We start from the raw sequence: 23134 nt of genomic DNA on the forward strand, positions 1-23134 counted from the left end.
TGTCTGCTTGATAGCTCTCCTAATTTTGGCACCAGTCCACAGATACTAGTTAGAGGGACTTTGCAGAGTTGATTGGGCCGTTAATGTGCCATTAATGTTTCCGGTGCCTGGGTCAATCAGAAAAGAATGGCAGTGAGCCAGATGGTTTTTGAAACAATGTCATGGTCAGTGATACTGGAACTAGCTTTTAATTCCAGATTAAGTCATTGAATTTAATTTGTTTTGAACGTATGACCCAGAACCTTAGCCTGGGCCTGTGGATTAAAAATCTAGTAACATCACCACCATATCACCATATCCTGCCTGTCTAAGTTAAGGTGAAGAATTGTCAACAATGACTTCTCTTTCTATTCCCAAATCATTACTTTGGTGTTCCCCTTGGCCAATCCTAACTCTCATGTGTATAGCTCCTTGGGGACATCATTGGAAAACACAATGACAGGTTCCACACATACACTGACAACTCCCAGCTCTAACCCACCACCACCTCATTCAATGCCATACTGCCTTTAAATTGTCAATTTGCTGACCTGACATCCAGTACTGGAACAGCAGAAATTTCCTCTCAATTAAATAGCGAGAAGACCGAAGCCATTGTCTTCAGCAACAAGCTCTGCTCCTGGGATGCCAGCTCCATTCCCCTCCTGGGCACACATGTAAGGCTGTGCAGACTGTTCATAGTCTCTATATCATATTTGACCCCGAGGGGAGCTTTCAACCATAAATCAGTGTCAACATTAAAACTGCTTCCATAACAGCACCTGTCTTCATCCCTGCTTCTGTTGCAGAAACATTCACCTATGCATTTGTTCCCTCCAGACTTGATTATTCTCACAAACTCCTGAATGATGTCCCACATTCTCTCCTCCATTTCAAGGTCATCCAAATCTTTGCTGCCTGTGTGCTAACTCGCACCAAATGCCATTCACCCAACTCTCCTGATTCTCATTGATCTATACTGGCTCCCATACATCAGTGTTAAAATTCTCATCCGCATTTTTAAATCTCCCCATGGCCTGGCCCTTCCCTACCTCGGTAATCTCACCCAGCCTGGCAACCTTCTGAGATACTCATACTCTTTGCATTCTAGCCTCCTGGGCATCCCTGATTTTAGTTACTTCATCATTGCTAGCTTTGCTTTCAGCTCCCTCTTTCCTAGGCTCTGAAATACTCTCCTCATGCCTTGCTGTTTTGCTTTTCTTCTTTAAGACGCTCCTCAAAATCTACCTCTTTGACCAAACACTCGATCATCTGCTCATATATTTTCATGTGTAGTTCTTTGTCAAATTTTGTTTCATATTGTCTCTATGAAGCGCCTGAGGACCTTTTCTTCTGTTACGTGTATTAGCAAAATGCAAGTTGTTGTTATTGCTGTAACATCATTTCTCTTGAAAGCAAGTGAAGTTACCATTAAATTGCTTGGCCTGTGCAGGAAGTGCATCCCTACCAAGGTCAATGTACACTCAGAGCTTACTTTGTGTACTTAATGAACTGGAACCTCAGAATCAAAAGCTGCGGCAGAATAGGAATCTGCCTAATTTGGATGGGTGCTAACTGTATGTTCTTTATTCTCCAGTCTCCACAACATCTGTGCAAATTTCAATGCAATAATGTACAGTGCTTTTCACAGCTAACCTTGCTGTAATAAAATTAGTTGGAATGGTTTACAATGTTATTTATCATTTTATTTTAATATATTTTTGTAGGCAATGCCGATGATATCGGAAAAAGGGAAGGCTGGTGAGTAGACATGAATCTTTCTTCAGAACCTGCAATGTTCCACAAGACACTTGGCTGTTCAATCACACATTTGATAAATGGCAAATTTGGAACCTTGGTTTGTTTTTGTGGAATGCATGACAGTTAACTGGATTTTTGTCAGACATTTAAATTTATTTCAAAACCTCTTCAAGTGCACATTGTTCTAGCATATCAGCAGGTGCGGGAAGTTTACATCTATCAGCTATAAATGATTCTGTCTCAGTGTGAATCGAGTTGGCTCACTTCACAGTGCGGGCACATTTCTCATCTATTCTGTAGAAATGGCAAACCTTTCAAATTAACATGTGTGGAGTGTTTTTACTTGGTCAAGGATTCCAAGCTTGGACTTCAAAGAATGTATTTTAGGTCCTTTATTCTCTGCATGCAAATCTCTGACGGTCAAAGACATATTCTTGGGTGCAGAGTTTAGTGAAGATTTACATTCCGACAGAGCTTTCCTAATTCATCAGTCATCGTGCCAGAACGCTGTGTGGGAAAGGATGTTGTTTTGTTTTAGTGGAACAAATGCCACATTGCTAGGATGCTAGCGTATAAATAGCAAAATCTGTATATTTTTGCATGTTTTATACTGCTGTTCTTCGACTTTCTTTTCATTGAAAATTTCCATGCATACTGACTGTTCTCATCACAAACTGTCTCCTTGCCTTTATTTCCCAGTGGGTGGAATTTACATGCATGAGGTGTTTTTCCTGTTGCCAGGCTTTGGTTAGCTGAAGAGAAAAGTACTCACTTAAATTTCATTTAGTATTAAAAAAATTCAAATTCCAAATGCTGCAGAAGATGAAATTGGGAATATTTCAGATTCCCGATATATTGGAACACTTTTGTTAAAAATGGGATAATCTGTTCTGAAGCCTCCAGTTGTAATTCCCCTGATAATTTAGTAAACTAACACTCTTGCCCTTTGGTATTAAGCCATTCGAATCAGGCTTTTTGTAGATTTGCACCCAGCTCCAGCTGAGAATTTGTTGTAAGTGTGACAGTGTTTCTTCAAACTTTAGATTAAAGAAAGGAAGAGATGAGGTTGGGGCCATGTGTAGAACCATAGAAAAGAAGAACATGAACAAAACAACAAATGGTGAATTTTTCCTCCCTGCGTGCAGTTCCATCCATTTCAACTCACTTTGGGAGTTCTTACAGAGAGCTTATTGAAGTAGTATCCATTTCAAACTGCTTAATTCTAATCCTATCCCTAAAATCTGCAGGAGGATCAAATCCAGTCTCATCTGGCTTCTGGCTCGCAGATCTGAATTGTAAAGACTTTGGGTGATCTCAGTTTAGTACGTATAGAGCCCAAAGTAGAAAACTGATTCTAATCCAGCATGAAATCTCACTCGGTTGTGAGAAAGTTAAGAAAAAAATTGCCATATTGGTTTTTAAAAATGGGTGAAACAAAGAGCACTAGGCATTCTTCAGAGCTTGGGACTGTGGTACTGGGACAAAGTAGAGAGAGTATTTTTGGGCCTCTAACTGTCTATGTTGACCCTACTGCTTATAGAATTCCAAAAATACAGAAAGAGGTCATTTGGCCCATCGAGTCTGCGCCAACCACCGTCCCGCCCAGGCCCTATTCCCATAATCCTACTAATTTATCCTGCTAGTTTATCCTGCTAATCCCCCTGACACTAGGATCAATTTAGCACGGCCAATCCACCTAACCCACACATCTTTGGACTGTGGGAGGAAACTGGAGCACCTAGAGGAAACCCACACATATGGGAGAAAGTGCAAACTGCACACTGACAGTGACCGAGACCAGAATTGAATCCGTGTCCCTGGCGCTGTGAGGCTAACTACTGTACCAACATACCGCCCCATTATATTGTGATAATACTGGTGTCAGAAATGGGAAATGTTCTCTTTCCTAGAACTTTGGTGAATGAAAAGTTTTAAACAAAATCATTAAAGGAAGTTGTCCCCAATATTCTGCAGAACGATCAAGTACATAGAAGTACTGATTGACAAATAGCTTTGTAACAAGGCACAAACGAGTGAGACTCCTGTTATATATATTATGAGGAATGTATCATATATCCATTTCACTTTTTTTATGGTTGGGCATTTGGTTTAATTGAACACCAATTACAACTGATCAATTATAAACTGCCCAAATTATCAGGAATCATAAACATTTGTTGGACAAAATGTTCCAGAAAGTTTAGAGACTGCGATTTCACAGTGCTTTGTAATAGTTTTGTTCCCTGTTTTATTATATGGAAAATTATGAACTGGTCAAAAAAAGCATTGCGTCTCACCAAGGAAAGAAACATTTCAGTGCAAAATGCAAAAGACATTCTGTACAGACTGTGTTCCATCAGTTAGTAATCTGTTTCAAATCATTCCCCCCTTGACATTTCTTTCCATTTAATCAGTTGGTGGGAAGTTCAAGACTCAAAACAATGACAAAAATAACTTCATCCTTTTGCTTTCAGTCATGTAAACAAAAATAACAAATCATCTCCATGGTTTCTTAATGAACTCCATACTGATTAACAATTGAAAGACTCGCACTGGCAACTGAGTGAATTCATGTGTGTCTGTGATAATAGTTTGGATTTTAATTTCTTGTTGAGTTCTATCTTCCTGTGCATTCCACTTCATATTCATTGTACAGAAACTGTTTTATTGAATGTTCCATTTCGGGTCAGGAATCAGCTTCTTTGATGTGATGGCATTAAAGTCAGAAAAAGATTCATGAGAATGTTTCCAGGGATAAGAAACTTCAGTTGCATGGATCAGTTGCAGAAGCTGGTGTCTGTTCTCCTCGGAAAAGAGACGATTAACAGGAGATTGATCGAGGATGAAAAATATCATGAGAAGTCTGAGCAGTGTGGTTAAGGGGAAGATGTTCCCTTTGGTGGAGGGATTAAGAACCAAAGGACACTTATTTAAGACTTAAGCAAAAGAAGCAATGTTGACATGAGGAAAAACCTCTTAACGAGGCACTTGGTTAAAATCAGGAATATTCCACCTGAGGGAAGGTGGAGGCAGATTCAATCGAGGCATTCAAAAGAGAAATGGATAATTAACTGAAGCAAAAGCATTGATGTGACTATGGGAAAATGGCATGGGAGTGGGACTAGGTGGGTTGATAATCCAGAGAGCTGATATGGATATGACAAAACAAATGCCCCCCTAACCATCCTCAGCTCTAACCCCATATATCCACGCTACAGTCCCTGATCTTGAATATGCTACTACAATGATGTAGAGATTGCAGGTGGAATTTTACAGCCCCATTGCAGTGGAGATGGGGTTGTAAATTACAATGAGCTATTCAAAGCTCCATTGACTACGGCAGGAGTGGAAGATCCTGCCAGTGGGAGGAGTTGTAAAATTCCCCACAGAGATCATGAGGAAAGCAGCTGATCTATAAAGATAAGGCTGCTGTTTGATTTGAGCTCTGGCCAATTTGCCCATTGCTCAAAATTAAATTAATCATGTCCCAGCCTCCAAAAAGTTATAAGGATGACGGCTGTGGAAAGTTGAGTTATCAAACAGTGCAAAGTGACAAAGGATCAGTGTGAGAGAGAGCCAGGGGGTGTGAGAAGCCAAAAGCCTAGAGGGTGGAACGGCAAGTTGCGCGGAGGGTGTGGAGAGTCTGCAGAAGGATCTAGATAGGCTGGGCGAATGGGCCAGGAAATGGCAAATGGAATTTAATGTTGGCAAGTGTGAGGTGGTCCACTTTGGTAGGAAGAATGGTAGGAAGGACTATTACTTACGTGGCGAAAAACTGCAGCAGGCGACGGTGCAGAGGGACCTCGGGGTCCTTGTGCATGAGTCGCAAAAACCCAGCTTGCAGGTGCAGCAGGTGGTCGGGAAGGCGAATGGAATGCTGGCCTTCATAGCGAGGGGGATTGAATATAAAAGTAGGGAGGTCTTGCTGCAGCTGTATAGGGCATTGGTGAGGCCGCAGCTGGAGTACTGTGTGCAGTTTTGGTCGCCGCACTTACACAAGGATATTTTGGCCTTGGAGGGAGTGCAGAGGAGGTTTACTAGGCTGATACCAGAGTTGAGGGGGTTGAGCTATGAGAAGAGGCTGAATAAACTCGGCTTGTACTCATTAGAGTTTAGAAGAATGAGGGGACATCTCATTGAGATGTATAAGATGATGAATGGGATGGATAGGATAGAGGTGGAGAGACTCTTCCTGCTCAGAAAGGACAGTAGGACTAGGGGGCACAGCCTCAAGATAAAGGGGGGGCGGTTTAGAACGGAGTTGAGGAGGAACTTCTTCACTCAAAGGGTGGTGAAACTCTGGAATTCTCTGCCCGTTGAAGTGGTGGAGGTTGCCTCACTCAATATATTTAAGACACGGGTAGATAGGTTTTTGATAGGCAGGGGGATTAAGGGTTATGGGGAGAAGGCGGGAAAGTGGAACTGAGCCATGACAGATCAGCCATGATCTTATTGAGTGGTGGGGCAGGCTCGAAGGGCTAGATGGCCTACTCCTGCTCCTATTTCTTATTTCTTATGTTCTTATGAAATAACTGGGTGCTGTCCCTTCTCTATGAGTGGATTGTTTTGGCTGTACAGCATGCAAGAAACAATACTTTTCAGTGTATACTAATACCTATGACAATAATATGGCCAAATGGTGAGAGGGCGGGAATGTGGAACTGAGCCACGACAGATCAGCCATGATCTTATTGAATGGCAGGGCAGGCTCGAAAGGCTGGATGGCCTACTCCTGCTCCTATTTCTTATGTTCTTATGTTCTTATGTTCTAAGATGGTGGATTAGGAAGCAGGAGAGGCAGCATGCCCATGGCAGTGAGCTGGAGGGCCAGGCATTGATAGAGGCCACAAGACTGGAGTGTTGGCTACAGGTGGTTAGTGTGCAGGAGAGGATGTGAGCTGGAAAGTCAGCAAAGAGGGTTAGGGAGTAGGAGAGGATACTCCAAAATGGTGCCAATCGGTCACATATCCCAATGCCAGACCAACACAAAATGACTTTAGATGAACCTCACGAACCTAAATAAGAATACAGGCCCCGTTAAGTGGCCAATCTTAAAGAGAAACAATATATAATGGGGACCTACTGTTGTTTAACTTGTGCTGTATCTAATTTGAGAGTGCCATGTACAAAATATCAGTCTCTGATCTTTGATGCACTGTTGTCAGTCTTGTCAAAAGATTATGGATTCAAGTCCCACTCCAAAGACCTTGGTCAGGATTTTCCAGCGCTGTCTTGGCGGGACCTGCCATGAGGGATATAGTGGGCCAGCTAAAAGTCCATTGACCTCTGGTGGGATTACACAATTCCAATGGTAAGTGGGGCTAGAAAACCCCGGCCTAGAATCTCTGCTGAAAATTCGGTCTACTACTGGGGAAATGCTACTGTTGGAGATTCAGTCTTTGTTTAAACAGTGACTCTGTGTGTCCTCTCATCTGGATGGAAGAGATTTCAAAGCACCTTTTAAAGGAGAATGGCAGAGTTCTCGCTGCTGTCCAGATGAGTATTCATCCCTCAACCAACATCACTAAAGCAAACTATCTGATTATTAATTGACTGCTGTGGAAACTTGCTGTGCACAAATTGATGGAAACTGTATTGGAATACTGTCCACTTGTCTGGATGAGTGCAGCTGCATCAGCACTCAAGAAGCTCAACTCTATCTAGGACAAGTCAGTCTCCTCGATCAGCACCTTGCCCACCACCTTTAACGTTCACAAACTCCACCACCACTGCAAGTGGCAGCAGTGTGTACCATCCACACGTTGCATTGTAGCAACTTACCAAGGCTCCTTAGACAGCACTTTTCAAACCCACAACCTATTGGATGTTAAAGGACAAGGGCATTAGATATATGGAAATATCATGACCTGCAGGTTTCCCTCCAAGCCACACACCATCCTGACTTGGAAATACATCACTGTTCCTTCACTATCGCTAGGTCAAATCCCTGGAACTCCCTTCCAAACAGTGCTGTAGGTGTACCTACACCACATGGACTTCAAAAGTTCAAGAAACCAACTCACCACCACCTGCTCAAGGCAATAGAAAGGCTGGCTCAGTCAGCAATGATGTGGAGATGCCGCTGTTAGACTGGGGCAAACACAGTAAGTCTCACAACACAAGGTTAAAGTCCAACAGGTTTACTTGGTGGCAAAAGCCACTAGCTTTCGGAGTGCTTGCTCCCTCATGAAGGGGAGCAGCAAGCGCTCCGAAATCTAGTGGCTTTTGCGACCAAATAGACAAGTTGGACTTTAACCTGGTGTTGTGAGACTTCTTACCAGTCAGCAATGCCAACGTCCTGTGAAAGAATTACAAAAATGTTGGCTGTTGCATTTCCTACCACAATTGGGACTATAATTCAAAAATCCTTCATTGGTTGTAAAGTGCTCTGGAACACACAAAGCACTTTGTGAAAGATGTTACATAAGCATTAGTTTTTTTTTGTAGGAAGGTTGGAAAAGTACAAAAGTTTCCCTCTCTTAGAGCTGGAACTTCCTATCTGGAGAAGCAACAATTGCAATTTGTAAATAGTAATCTGACTAAAATGTATTTTTCATCTTAGTGATGCAAAATATTACAGATCCCACCTTCCACTGTGAAAATGGGTTTGAACTTCTGCCTTTGAAGTGAAAAACAGTACTTTAACAAATAACATCATTATATCACATGCAGTATGTTAACAGTTAAATTGTAGCTTAAAATTAGTTATTCCAACAGAATCACATGCCTGACACTGATTGAACCCCCATGCCCTTTCATTATATGATGACATAGATCCTGTTATGGAAATAGGATAAAAAGGTCAAAGATTGTACTTATCCTCTGGAGATTATGATCTCTGACCCTCATTTAACTTTAGTTACACCACTAATGCAGGCGTGAGGTGACATCGCATTTATTTTAACACATGCAATCCTTTAGAATGTAAAACAACTGTGCTATATGCAGTTAATAAAATTCGACATCGCTGTGAACGTTTTTAAAAAGTTTGCAATAGATTAATTAACCACTAGCACAACTGTACCAACACAAGCAGATGAACTTCTATAATTGATTTGATTTATTATTTTCACTGACAAGTATTGCTTTTCATGCATTTCTCATTCATGGAAATAGAAACATTAAAAATCCTCCCAAGGTGCTTCACCAATGTAAATGGACTTTGAACCTTGAAGATTGAAATCGGGAAGGCTAATGGAAAAGTTGGCCTATATCAGAAAATTTTGATGGTAGACATAGATGGGCAGATATAGATATTTACAGGGGGTGCGAGTTTCAAACTGAGATGGCTTAAGCTTTCAGTGGTAGGGCAAAGGGAGAAAGGATGCACAGAGAACATAAAGCAAAGAACAGCCATTTGGAAAAACATATCAGGCTGGGGGAAATTTCAGAAAGGCAATGGAAGATTTGATGAACAATGACTTAGGAGATTATTGTGCAATAGTAAAATTGAATGAGTTCCATTCCCCAACATTAGCCACTGCTATCAGCCTTATCTCTGTGGTGGCACTCTTGCAGCAGAAGGTCATTGTGTTATGATCTCTCTTTCCATTGCTGTCATGGACAATTGCTTCTGTAATTGGGTAAATGGGTGAGGACAAGCTCAAGTAGGTTATTCCCTCTTGTGCTTCTCACACCTGCTGTAAGGCTAGTTTAACAATTATTTCCTTTAGACTTGGTCAGTGATGGTATCATTGAACTATGCTTGGTGATGGATATTGAAGTTCTCCATTTAGAGCATGTTCTGTGCTCGAACGAGATCTTACATAAGAAACAACAGCTGGATATAATTGTATTAGAAACTTTTCAGAGAGGGTTAATTCATTCCTGGGATGAGGAGCTTATCTTATGAAGAAACATTAAACAGATTAGGCCTATACCCACTGGAGTTAATAGGAATGAGAAATGAACTTATTGAAAAATATAGGCCACCATCTTACTGGCTCATCCCACTGGTTAATCGGCGAGGTGAACTGATACGATAGGACGAGAAATGAAAAATCAGGGTCGCACCTGGTTTCTCATCACTTGTGAGCTTGCCGGTATTAATAACATCATTAAAATGTCATTAGTGAGTCCCAGATGCTATCATCTGGGCTCATTTGGACTTGCCTCTTGCCGGTTAAGGTCCCCATCAGTGAGAATCCTGTAGGATTTCCACCAACGGGGGACTGGAGGCCATTGAAGCCGACTTCAGGTGGGTGGGGGCAGGGTCGGGCAGTGCCCCTTTGCCAGTGCCAGCCTGGCAGCGTCTGCCTGTACCCTGGCACTGCTCACCAGGCTCCTTGACAGGAGCAGTGCCAAAAGGGCACAGCCTGAGGGGCTAAGGGAGATATATCTGAGAAGGGATGGAGCTATGAAGCGGAAGGCATGGGGGGAGATCCATGTGGGGGAGGGGAAGGCAAGAGGGGAACTCTGCGGTGGGGGGGAGCTGGTCGGTGAGGGCAATGATCAGAGGGGGAGCAGGAAACTCTGCGGTGGCAGCAATCGAGGGATTGGGGGAATTCTGCAGTGGTGGTGATCAGCAGGATGGAGAGGGGAAATGTCTGGTGGGGGGTGGGGGGGCGGGGGGGCGGGGGAGGTGGCGGTGGTGAGACTGGTGGTTCCCAAGGTCTATGGAGGTTGACAGGAGATCTCCCCATATATTGGGAGATCAGGGCCCCTGCACAATGGCACTCCAAGAGCTCAGCAGCCAGCTTCACTGGCAAGAATAGGTTCTGCCCAGTCTCTTGGCATGATTTGCATCCTGGCATTTCTTTTTAACTAAGTGCCATTCGATTGTGATTGGGAGCTCTCCCAAAAAATCACTGCAATTTTTGTCCTGTTTTCACACTTGTTCAGCACATGAGTTTTTTTTTTCAAAAATTCCGCCCACAAGCTCCTGAGTGGATTTGATAGGTGGATACTGGGAGGATGTTTCTACTTATGGTGGCATCTAGAAACAGGTGACAGACTGTAAAAATATGGGATCTATCATTTAAGATGGAGATGAGGGGAAATCTTTTCTCTCAAAGGGTTATTATTCTGTGGAACTCTTTTCTCCAGAAAGTAGAGGCTGGGTCATTGAAGCAGAGTTGGACAGATTTTTGATAACCAAGGAAGTGAAGGATTATGTGGGACAGACAGCTAAGTGGAGTTGAGACACAACGAGAGCCTCCATGATCATATTGAATGGCAGAGCAGGCTTGAAGGGCTGAATGGCCTCTTCCTGCTTTTAAGTTCTATGTTTCTAGGAATGGATCATACACCCACCTTGAGCCTGCCCCACCATTCAACATGGCCATGGCTGATCTGCCTCAATTCCACTTTCCTGTCTGCTGTCCCTATTTCTTGATCCCCTGGGAGACCAAAATTCTATCTACCCCAACCTTAAATCTTCTCAACTATTGAGGTCCACAATCATCTAGGACAATGATTTCCAAAGGTTTAAAGCCCCCTGAATGAAAGGGGTTTCTGCTTATCTCTGTCCTAAAGGGCCTTTCCCCTAAGACTGTGCACTGCGTTTTAATTCTCCAAGCGAAGCAACCATTTAGTATTTACTCTGTTGAGCCATGTTTCAATGAAATCACAGATCATTCTTCTAAACTCCAGATGGTAAAGGTCTAACTTACTCAGCTTCTTGTCGTAGGACAACTCTACCATCCTCTGGAACTAATCTAATGAACCTAAATCCCCATGTTATCACAGAATCTCCACAGAGCAGAAGGAGGCCATTTGGCCCATCGAGCCTCCACCGACAACAATCCAATCCGGCCCTATCCCCATAATTCCACCTATTTACCTTGCTAGTCCCCCTGACGCTATGGAGCAATTTAACATGGCCAATCAACCTAACCCATACATCTTTGGATCATGGGAGGAAACCGGGGCATCTGGAGGAAACCCATGCAGACACTCAAAGAACATGTACACACAGTCACCAAAGGTCGGAATCGGACCCGGGTCCCTGGCACTGTGGGGCAGCAATGCTACGCACTATGCCACCATGATGGTTTCTCCAAGTGAAGGTTAACATAGAACAGTACAGATTCATCAAGTAGTGGTAATCAACAGGAGGTTTATTTGTGCATGTTTTCACCAAAAGCTATAAGACATAGTGGTGCCGAAGTAAAAGGGCTGCTAATACTAATTTTATACCACCCAGGTTGAAGGAGGAACAGTCTGGTACGTTGGCTAGTAGTCGTGTTCATAGGATCATAACTATGAGTTTTTGTTTGGCTAGTCTGTGAGACAGCTCTCCAACTTTGGCATCTGTGCCCAGATGTCAGAGAGAATGTTATGAGCTGGGTGTGTCTTTGCCACGTCCTGATTTGATGCCTAGGTTATGATCGAGTGGTCTGTGTGGTTTGATTACTGTTCTCCGGCAAGAGCTCTTCAAAGGGCAATTAAGAATTAACCACATTGGTGTAGAGTTGAAGACAGACATGAGCCAGACTGGGTAAAGGATAGCAGGTTTCCTTCCATGAAGAGCATTTGACATTTTCAGCAGTATTCCAACACCATGCTCAGCTTAATCGAGTCCAGCTTTTTATTTCCAGAGGTAAAAGGGATATAAATTCTGCAGGCCATGCAGGAATGTGGGTTTCCTTTCTCATAGTGAAAAATAGAATGCACAAAACAATTGATTTAAACGACCAGTATCTTAACTGAGCAATGGAGTAAGGCTTGAATTAAAGAACTATAGTTACTTCAAAAAAGCACTTTGGGATATTTTGTTTTTAGAACATAGAACATAGAACATTACAGTACAGAACAGGCCCTTCGGCCCACGATGTTGCGCCGACCAGTTAAAAAACAATGACCCTCTAACCTAAACCAAACCCTTACCATCCATAAACCTATCCACGGATCTCTTAAACGCCCCCAAACTAGGCGCATTTACAACTGCAGCAGACAGGGCATTCCAATCCCTCACCACCCTCTGGGTAAAGAACCTACCCCTGACATCCGTCCTATAACTACCACCCCTTAATTTAAAGCTATGCCCCCTGGTGCTAGCTTTCTCCATCCGAGGAAAAAGGCTATCACTGTCCACCCTATCTAAACCTCTAATCATCTTATATGTTTCAATAAGGTCCCCTCTTAGCCGCCTTCTTTCTAACGAAAACAACCTCAAATCCCTCAGTCTCTCCTCATAGGACCTCCCCTCCATACCAGGCAACATCCTGGTAAACCTCCTCTGCACCCTCTCCAGAGCCTCCACATCCTTCCTATAATGTGGGGACCAGAACTGTACACAATACTCCAAATGCGGCCGCACCAGAGTCTTGTACAGTTGCAACATGACGCTGCGGCTCCTAAATTCAATCCCCCTACCAACAAACGCCAAGACACCGTATGCCTTCCTAACAACCCTATCTACTTGATTCCCAACTTTCAGGGATCTATGTACACATACACCTAAATCCCTCTGTTCATCCACACTATTCAGAGTCCTACCGTTAGCCCTATACTCTACACATCCGTTATTCCTACCAAAGTGAATTACCTCACACTTTTCCGCATTAAACTCCATCCTCCACCTCTCGGCCCAGCTCTGTAACTTGTCCAAGTCTCCCTGTAGACTAAGACACCCTTCCTCACTATCTACCACACCTCCGACTTTGGTGTCATCAGCAAATTTACTAATCCACCCAACTATACCCTCATCCAGATCATTTATAAAAATTACAAACAGCAGTGGCCCCAAAACAGATCCCTGAGGCACACCACTCGTAACTGAACTCCATGTCGAATACTTACCATCAACCACCACCCTCTGTCTCCTATCCGCCAGCCAATTCCTAATCCAATTTCCTCGATCATCCTCAATCCCATACATCTGCAATTTCTGCAGAAGCCTTCCATGGTGATTTCTGCAGAATTTTTATTCCAATTCAATCCAATCAAGTCCAAATCAGACTTCCAACAAGTTGAGACACTCCTGATCCAAGCTGACAAGACAGGTTCTCACCTCCTGTCTTGGGCTTGATCTACATGATCCAAGCTGATTGGATAGGCATAGCTCTTCCTCCAAGGCTTGATCTTATTTGCATCTTAGCCAAAAGACCAAGATGCTGCTTTTAAACATTGCTTCAAATGAAGCTAAAATATAACCTAATGACTTCAACCAAGCACAGCATGTTGATATACACTTGATCTTAACCAATGCTTGATCATTTAGTTTTGATCATGTCCAGTAGAGGGAAAGGTGGTAAAGGGCTTGGTAAAGGTGGAGCCAAGTGGCACTGCAAGGTGCTCTGTGGAAATATTCAAGGCATTACCAAGCCTGCTATCAGGTGTCTGGCTTGCTGTGGAGGCATCAAGTGTATCTCTGGCTTGATCTATGAGGAGGTCTGTGGAGTGTTCAAGGTGTTTTTGGAGAATGTGATCAGGGACTTGGTGACCTACACTGGACATACCAAGTGAAAAATGGTGACAGCCATGGATGTGGTGTACATGCTAAAATGCCAAGGGTGGACCCTGTATGGCTTTGGTGGTTGAGGACAGTGTAAAGGAGAGCAGGGAAAACTGTCCCTTTGTGGAATTTACTGATTACAACATCAAATGAAAAAGAAATCTAAATGACAGAACACTTCCATTTCACACTATAACCCACAAAAAAGGGCTTCTGTTTCATCATGCACAGTGGACTGATCTCAGGATTAGAGTACAAGATGGAGATGGAAGGGTATCATGCACCCATACAGGATAAAGATCACAATACAATGACCTTTAACAGCAGGTCAGCGACTGTGAGACATCAAAGCCCAGCCGGTCACCATATTCAGTGGAATGTTTTTAATCAATGTTGTATTCCTATTTCTAATAATACTGAGAAAGGGATGGAAGAGAGTTTGAAGTTCTATTTTTGTAATATGCTCATGCTTTATTTTGAAGAGACTGTTTTACATTACAATGAATTAATACACCATGTCTCCTGCCATTGCAAGTTAGCTGCAACGGTAGCTGTCGACACATACCTGAGCATGCTCAGAAAACCAATGAGACTGTGCTCCAGTATGTGGCTTTGATGTATGTAACCCCAGTCTGTGACTGTTAATCACAGAGCTGATTCTGACCTACTGTCCTGAATAAAAATGTGTGAAATTGATCATTAAAACATTGTTTTGGGAGAGAAATAATATGAGAATTTGTGTTATTAAAATGTTGATATGGGAGGGAAAAAGTATTGGGCTTCATCTTATCTATCCAAGGCTCCGTATTAAGTTTCTGGCAGTCATCAGCTTAGGCAAGTCATTTCTCATTCCTCTCCACCACCAAGGCATTTTCTCTCTCTCTCTCTCTCTCCCCACCCCCGCTCTTTTTTATCTCCTGTCCTGAAGATGCTACCACTTCTCAGACTTTATATTAAGCACTCCCCAATAGGATTGCTGTGAGGTTGAATTCTGCTTCAAAAAAATTGAGAAACTAAATGGAGAGGACAAGGACCGTGCTGAGGTTGAGGGAATGAGTTCTGATCTCCGTTGCTCGCAATGACGCCACGTTTGTACCATTGCGCAGCAGGCACCACATTGACAGCAAGCCCAGCCAAATTAGCAATGATTTAACCCTGAAGTTACAAAATGCAATGGATAAAATGCCAACCAAGCTGTAAGAATTAGATAGGATGCATGGGCTGAATTTTCAAGTCTCCTGCCGGCGAAAATGGAGCTGCCGGAGCTCGAAAACGAACCACCCTATTGCCGTTACTGCAATGGGCCCCACCTTTTTTGCTGGGAAGAGCGCTCACTTGAAGAGAACACTTCACTGACAATATTTTTTCCCTTGGAATCAATGTTGCCTTATGGTTTAACTCAGCGGAGCACTGTGCACACTCTGGCCACTGTCAATTGGCAGCTCAGCACACCAGGACATGAAACATTGGGATTGCTTCACATTAATGGAGGCCAGATGGGCATCCTGATATTGTCCTGGCCCGGAGCCGGCAAACAGCCTTGGGAATTGTTTGGTTCTAGCCAAATACATTACCTGTTCCACATGAAGCTCAATCTTCAAAATGGGCCAGGTCTTCCAGCAGTACACATTCTTACTGCGCACCTATATTTTGAGTATTGGTATTTTATTCAACTCTGGGGCTAGCAAAGCCAATTTTCCCTCATGTTCCTTCAGGAATTCCAAGATAACAATTGGGAAAGGGAACGCTAAGTGATTTGGATTCTCCCTAGCATGATAAGTTTTGGCATCCCTGTTACCAGCATAAGTATGATTTTTTTAAAAACTCAGAGCAGTCCAAGAATCAAAATACAGCAAGTTCCTTAACTATGGCTTAGTTAAAGATTGTATTGGCAAATAAACTAGCAAAAGGGCTGGCCAGAATATTTTGAACTAATTTGGTTTACAACGTAAAATAAGTGAACTTGAATCCAATTGTGCCAAAAAGGCAGAAAAGGCAGCAATTCAGTGGACTAAACCCTGTGCTGAAAAAATGTTGGACGTAAGGAGTTTAAAGTTTATCTATTAGTCACAAGTTACATTAACACTGCAATGAAGTTACTGTGAAAATCCGCTAGTCATCACACTCTGGTACCTATTCAAGTACACTGAAGAGAATTTAGCATGGCCGATGCATCTAACCAGCACATCTTTCAGACTCTGGGACGAAACTGGAGCACCAAGAGGAAACCCATGCAGGCACGGGGAGAACATGCAGGCTCCACACGAGCAGTCACCCAATTCAGGAATGGAATCCGGATCGCTGGTGCTGTAAGGCAGCAGTGCTAACCACTGTGCCACCCATTGTGCTGAATGATGCAATATTGGGTCAATAAGTATTTAGGTGTCAGTGGTGGTCACCTCAGAATTAGGCTCTTTGCATTTACTAGTACCAGTTGTACCCGGTTGTCTACTCCATGTAGAAATTTGGCAGCACTGTGCACATTCTGCTCAGTCTTTCAGGTTATTCTGCATAGCCTAACCAGCATCCCTTAAACTAGAGTCTGCCTCAACCGTTCCTGCCAGTACCAAAGACAGCAGGGTATGCCATTTACAAGATGCATGGCAGCAACTCACCAGGGGTGAAACTATGATGTAGCAGGGACGAAGCTAGCCCGTTGCACTGGGGCTTTTCTGATGCCTGTGACCATGGTTTCCCTAAGCTCGGGTAGAGTAAAGGATCAGAGCAGCCAATGAAGTAAAAGAAAGGTTTTATCTGATGCAATTTTTCAAATTCATCTCAGTCTCTTGGCTCAGATGAGGCGTTAGATCAAGTTTGGGAGCAGGTGCAATGCCTCATCTTGTCAGCTTGTTTAATCAAGCCCAAGATGGGGTACAATGTTTTGTCAGCTTGAATCTTGTTTGTCCTTCTCGGGAACCATGATTGGACTTGATTTGAATTGACTTCTTTGATTAGAAATAAAATACCGAAAGGTACCAAAAAACCTCACCAAGACTTGTTTGGCATCACCTTCCAAACTTGTAACCTCTATCACCTAGAGCAATGAGGGCAGCAAGTATATAGAAACACCACCACCTGCAAGTTCCCCTACAAACCACTCTCCATCTTGACTTGGAATTATATTACCGTTCCTTCATTTTGCTAGGTTAAAATCCTGCAATTCCCTCCATAACAACACTATGGATGTACTTACACAACATGGATTACAGCAGTTCAAGATGGCAGCTCACCACTACTTTCTCAAGTGCACTTAGGGAAGGGCAATAAATGCTGGACTAGCCAATGACAACCACATCCCAAAATGGAATTTTTTAAAAGTTGTTTTTAACTGCCATGAGAACATAAGAAACAGGAAAAGGAGTAGGCCACCTAGCCCCTTGAGCCTGCCCCGCCATTCAATAAGATTATGGCTGATCTGATAGTAGTTCAGCTCCATTTACCCACCTGCTCCCCATAACCCTTAATTCCTTTATTGATCAGAAATCTATCTACCTGTGACTTAAACATATTTAACGAGGTAGCCTCCACTGCTTCAATGGGCAGAGAATTCCAAAGATTCACTACCCTCTGAGAGAAGAAGTTCCTCCTCAACTCTGTTCTAAACTGACTCCCCCTTATTTTGAGGCTGTGCCCTCTAGTTCTTGTTTCCTTTCTAAATGGAAATAATCTCTCTGCCTCTACCCTATCTAGCCCCTTCATTATCTTATACGTCTCTATAAGATCACCCCTCAGCCTTATAAACTCCAACAAGTACAGGCCCAATCTACTTAATCTCTCCTCATAAGCTAACCCCCTCATCTCCAGTATCAACCTGGTGAACCTTCTCTGTATTCCCTCCAAGGCCAATACATCCTTTCGCAAATAAGGGGACCAAAATTGCACACAGCACTCTAGTTGTGGCCTCACCAGTACCCTGTACAATTGCAGCAAGACCTCCCTGCTTTTATATTCTATCCCCTTGCGATAAAGGTCAACATTCCATTTGCTTTCGTGATCACCTGCTGCACCTGCCAACTGAATTTTTGTGATTCATGCTCAAGGACCCCCAGGTCCGTCTGCACAGTAGCATGTTGTAATTTTTCATTTTATATAATAGTCCATTTCACTATTGTTCCTTCCAAAGTGGATAACCTCACACTTGCCAACATTACACTCCATCTGCCAGATCCTCGCCCACTCACTTAGCCTATCCAAATCTCTCTGCAGACTTTCCGCATCCTCCATGCAATCCGTTTTCCCACTCATCTTTGTGTCATCCGCAAACTTTGTTACCCTACACTCGGTACCCTCCTCCAGATCATCCTGCTATTTCTTCTTTAGTGATGGATTCCAGCACTTTCCCAACTACGGACATTAAGCTAACTGGCCTGTAGTTACCCACTTTTTGTCTTCCTCCTTTTTTAAACAGTGGAGTCACATTAGCTGTTTTCCAAACACCTCCCCAGAGTCTGGCGAATTTTGATAAATTACAACTAACGCATCTGCTATTACTTCTGCCATTTCTTTCAGTATCCTGAGATGCATTCCATCCGGGCCCAGGGACTTGTCTACCTTTAGTCCCATTAGCCTACCACGCACTACTTCTCTGGTAATAATAATCGTTTTAAGGACCTCACCCCCTACAGTCCCACGACTGTCAATTTTCGCTAAGCTATTTGTGTCCTCTACCGTGAAGACCAACACAAAAAACTTGTTTAAGGCCTTGGCCATTTCCTCAATTCCCATTATTAACCCCCCCGTTCCCATCTTCTAACGGTTTAAGAACTATGAGGCATGAAGAACAGAAGTAATGCTCCTGATCTCACAGCAATATTGCAACCATAGCCACACTGTATGTTTTACCCCCAGCAACCTCACTGATGTAGTTCAAATCTACTACTGATATCTTAGCTAGCAAAATGTGTTTGGAAGACAGCAGCAAGCTACTTTTTGGAGATAGTTGGCATTTGTAATGTGCCAGAATTTGCTGATGAGGCCTGGAATCCAGTTTTAGACATGCTTCTGACTGGCATATCAAAACTTGACATGACATGCTTTCTGCAAACAAACCTAAGCTAATTGTTTCCTTGGAAAATACTTGGGCATAGCAGATTAATGTTTTTTGCTTCTCTCCTGCGTATGCTGGAATACCATTCCACAGACACTGGCTGTCTTCCAATGCCTGTCCCTCATATCGATGCCGAATGCCGCAACATTGGGAGCTACACAGTAATTGACCTTATTCTCATGTCCCATGTACTTTCCAGCAACGATTGCTGAACAATAGTCAGGAGCAAGAACACTTGCTACAAATATTTCTCTCTTCTGTAACCAACAGTTGCAGAGACTAATTATAGAACCTTTACAGCCCATTCATTTGAGATCAACTAACCCAAAAGTAATGGGGATCAAAGTTCTTTACAGTTCAAAGGCATGCATCAGAACCTCTTCAACTGCATTTCTTGCTATTTAATTTTGTCTCAGATTTATTTGTGTCACTTTTGTTTGAACCCTCCAGTAAACCAGTATCTTTGCAAAGGTAGACCGAATCTTTGCATTATGTTGCATGCTTAGACTTAACATTGTAATATTAGAATCATAAAATCCCTCCAGTAGAGAAGGAGGCCATTTAACCCCTTCATCCTGCACCAACAACAATCCCACCCTGGCCTCCTCCCCATAATCCCACATATTTACTCTGCTAATCCACCTGATGCTAAGGGGCAATTTAGCATGGCCAATCGACCTAACCTACACTTCTTTGGACTGTGGGAGGAAACTGGAGCACGTGGAGGAAACCCATGCAGGCACATGGGGAATGTGCAAACTCTGCACAGACAGTGACCCGAGACCAGATTTCAACCCAGGTCCCTGGTGCTGTGAGGCAGCAGTGCTAACCGCTGTGCCAAAGTGCATTTGGTTAAACGTTTGTTTCAATGTAATAAATACCTTGAAAATGTATCACTTTTGCCCAGTTGAAAATGGCTTCACATTGAATTCTTACTTCCAACACAAATGCATAACTGCAAGTACTAATCCATTGTGTTCACATAATTTGAGTGTCCTTTACCAGAGTTCATGCATTCACTTTAACCAACATATCTCCTTAATGCATCATCAATCTCTCCTTTTCCAATCACCTGGTCAAAGGGGATGGGGTCATCAACAAATTTCCTAGAATAAAAATGCCATCCTCCATAGCAACAAGCATAACAGAAGGCATCTTGGAACAGACCCACTTTGAACATTCTGAATATTTTGCTTTCTATCGTTGTTAATTTTCAAACTCATTGGTTAATTGGCCATTGATCCATGAAATATTATCTTCCTTAAAATCCTCAGATACCAAACTTTCCTTCAGGTCAAGGTAATAGTGTTCACCAATTTAGACCTCTCCTCAAAGAATGCCAGAAGAATCACGAAACACAAACTATCACAAAAAGAAATGGCAGCATTTTTCAGATAACTGTCATGTTGCCAGCCTTGTAGCCATTTTACGCTCCATGGAACATTAATTGGCTGGAGACGTGAATTCTGCCCCTCACACGAGAAAGACCCACCTCCCAGAACTTCCAGCCAATTTGGTTGGCCCGCAGCTCTGTCATACCAGCAGTGCAACTGTAATCAGTGACAACTACTGGCAGTATTGGCAGTCCACAGATCCTATGTGCCAGGAGCCCAGGACCAGATACATGTGGGACTCTCATAGTGGAGACTGGAGGAATGGCGCTATGGTTGGGGCAATGCCAAGGAGGGTAGGAACTGTCTTGGAAAGTCTAGGGGATGAGGAAACACTGAGGGGTGCAGATCTTGGAGGGAATGGGGCTGATTGGAATTGGGGCCATGAGAGGGACGTCCTCCTTTCCTGCCTGAATCCTGAATAAGACAACAACCTGCTGGGTATCCCCCCTCCTGACTTCACTATTGCCGCCGGATGGGTAGCTGCCTTTAAGTGGCCGTTAAGGGCCTCGGTTCGATTAAGGGTAGGCATTCCAAAAAGGACAGGAGCAGGTGGATAGGCAGCAGAAAGGACACCTATTGACTTTCCCAGGTAGCCCCCTCCATCCCCTCCCGCACCCCCATTGCTAACTGAAAAACACACCAGCAGGTCTCTTTAAAATCCAATCTTATATTCTCAATGTTCATTTAAAAAGCAAGAAATTGCCATATTCTGCAGAATGTTGTCAAACACTGCCGATGATATCTAATCTCTAATTCGCACATCCATGTCTTTGTCCTTTTTGTTTGTCAGGGGTAGGTAAGCTTATTTATCAGTCACAGACCCTGTAATACCAGAGCTCTTAAAAATATTAACCAGAACGTCACCTATTTTCTTAATCATTTCCTCAAGAATTCTACTTTCTTTTCCAGCTACTGAATGTCCTGCGACACTCTGACATTGTGGACACAAAATTCCAGCCAAGAACAAAAGGCTGAGAGCGTATGAATGTCCCACTGACAGATGTAATTTGGGGCTGAATTTGGTTTTGTTCGGACTCCCATTTCTTTTATTCCTCCACCTGCCCTCCCCCACATCAGCAGAGAGCTGACATAATTACCATTGAGACCTTTTGAAAGGCCCCAGACATTGCTCAAACTAAGGTAATCAATCCCGGATGGCTGAGATTGGTTACCTTTGCCCTGCAGGCAAATGCTCCCTTTGGAGATGAAAAAGTGAATTTATCTTTGACCTGGGTAGGACCTCAGGTGGAACAGCTGTGATTCTTCTGCCATGCACATAGTGGGAGCTCCATAAGTGCATTTTGCAGGATGTGCAACCATCCGCCTCCCCCCCCCCGTCCCCAACAACCATAGAATGAATCTCTTGATTATTTGTATCACTCCGACTCCCAGAACAGAATTTTCCCATCCTGCCTGCACGGGAATCGAAGCGGGCAGGACAGGACCATGCACAGGCCTGTTGACCTTGGGCATGATTTTCAAGCCTTGGGCGAGCATACCTGGAAAATCCCGCTCCCAATCTTAGTTCCTTTTTATTTCATTATCTTAAAATTTGTTTGTTAAAAACTTGTTAATTATAGTATATGTAAGAGGTCGTGTGGTGCCTGCCTCAGAGACAGAAGCTCAGGATTCAAGCATCACTGCAGGAGTTAATGGTCAAGAAAGGTGGCTTCAGAATGTGGGCCAATAGATTGAATGTCAATCTATCAAAGATTTACCAGGCTGATTCCTGGGATGGCACGACTGTCACATGAAGAGACATTAAATTGGTTAATATTATATTCACTGGAGTTCAGAAGAGCGAGAGGGGATTTCATAAAAACTTTTAAAATTCTAATAGGATTAGACGTGATAGATTCACAAAGAATGTTCGTGATGGTGGGGGAGTCCAGAACTAAGGGTCAGAGTTTGAGGATATGGGGTAAACCTTTAGGACTGAGGAGAAATTTCTTCACCCAGAGTGTGGTGAATTCATTGCCACAGAAAATAACTCAGGCCAAAATATTGTGTGATTGCAAGAAGGAATTAGTCGTAGCTCTTAGGGCTAAAGGGATTAAGGAATATTGGGAGGAGGCCTGATCAAGATTTTAAATTTGATGATCAGCCACGATCATAATAAATGGCTCGAAGGGCCGAATGGCCTAGTCCTGCTTCTATTTTCTATGGATGTTTCGATGCATCCGCAAATCCTTCCAACACACATCAGTGGTTGATGGTTAGAATGGGAAGTATTCCTGGCCAGCCCCCACTATCAATATCATGGGATTTACCATTGACCAGTAACTGAGTTGGAATAGCCATTTGAATAATGTGACTACAAGAGCAGGTCAGAGGCTAGGAATCCTGTGGCGAGTAACTCACCTCCTGAATCCCCAAAGCCTGTCCATAATCTATAAGGCACAAGTCAGGAGTATGATGGAATACTCCCTACTTGCCCACATGAGTGCAGCTCCAACACTCAAGGAGCTCAACACCACCCAGGACAAAATAGCCCGCTTCCACAAACATTCACTCGCTCATTCACTCCCTCCACCACCAATGCTCAGTAGTACAGTG

General features: G+C 43.3%; 1 protein-coding gene across 1 annotated transcript in view; it reads left to right on the forward strand.

The window, feature by feature from the left end:
- dlc1 (DLC1 Rho GTPase activating protein) overlaps positions 1 to 23134 on the forward strand; it is a 442424-nt gene that overhangs the window by 224283 nt on the left and 195007 nt on the right. Inside the window, exon 4 of the mRNA XM_080187161.1 lies at positions 1707 to 1740. Coding sequence (XP_080043287.1) covers positions 1707 to 1740 — 34 coding nt within the window. The remainder of the gene's footprint in view (positions 1 to 1706; positions 1741 to 23134) is intronic.

The sequence above is a fragment of the Carcharhinus amblyrhynchos genome, chromosome 1, assembly GCF_965287045.1.
Source record: "Carcharhinus amblyrhynchos chromosome 1, sCarAmb.v2.hapA, whole genome shotgun sequence".
In the NCBI taxonomy this organism is placed as follows: domain Eukaryota; kingdom Metazoa; phylum Chordata; class Chondrichthyes; order Carcharhiniformes; family Carcharhinidae; genus Carcharhinus; species Carcharhinus amblyrhynchos.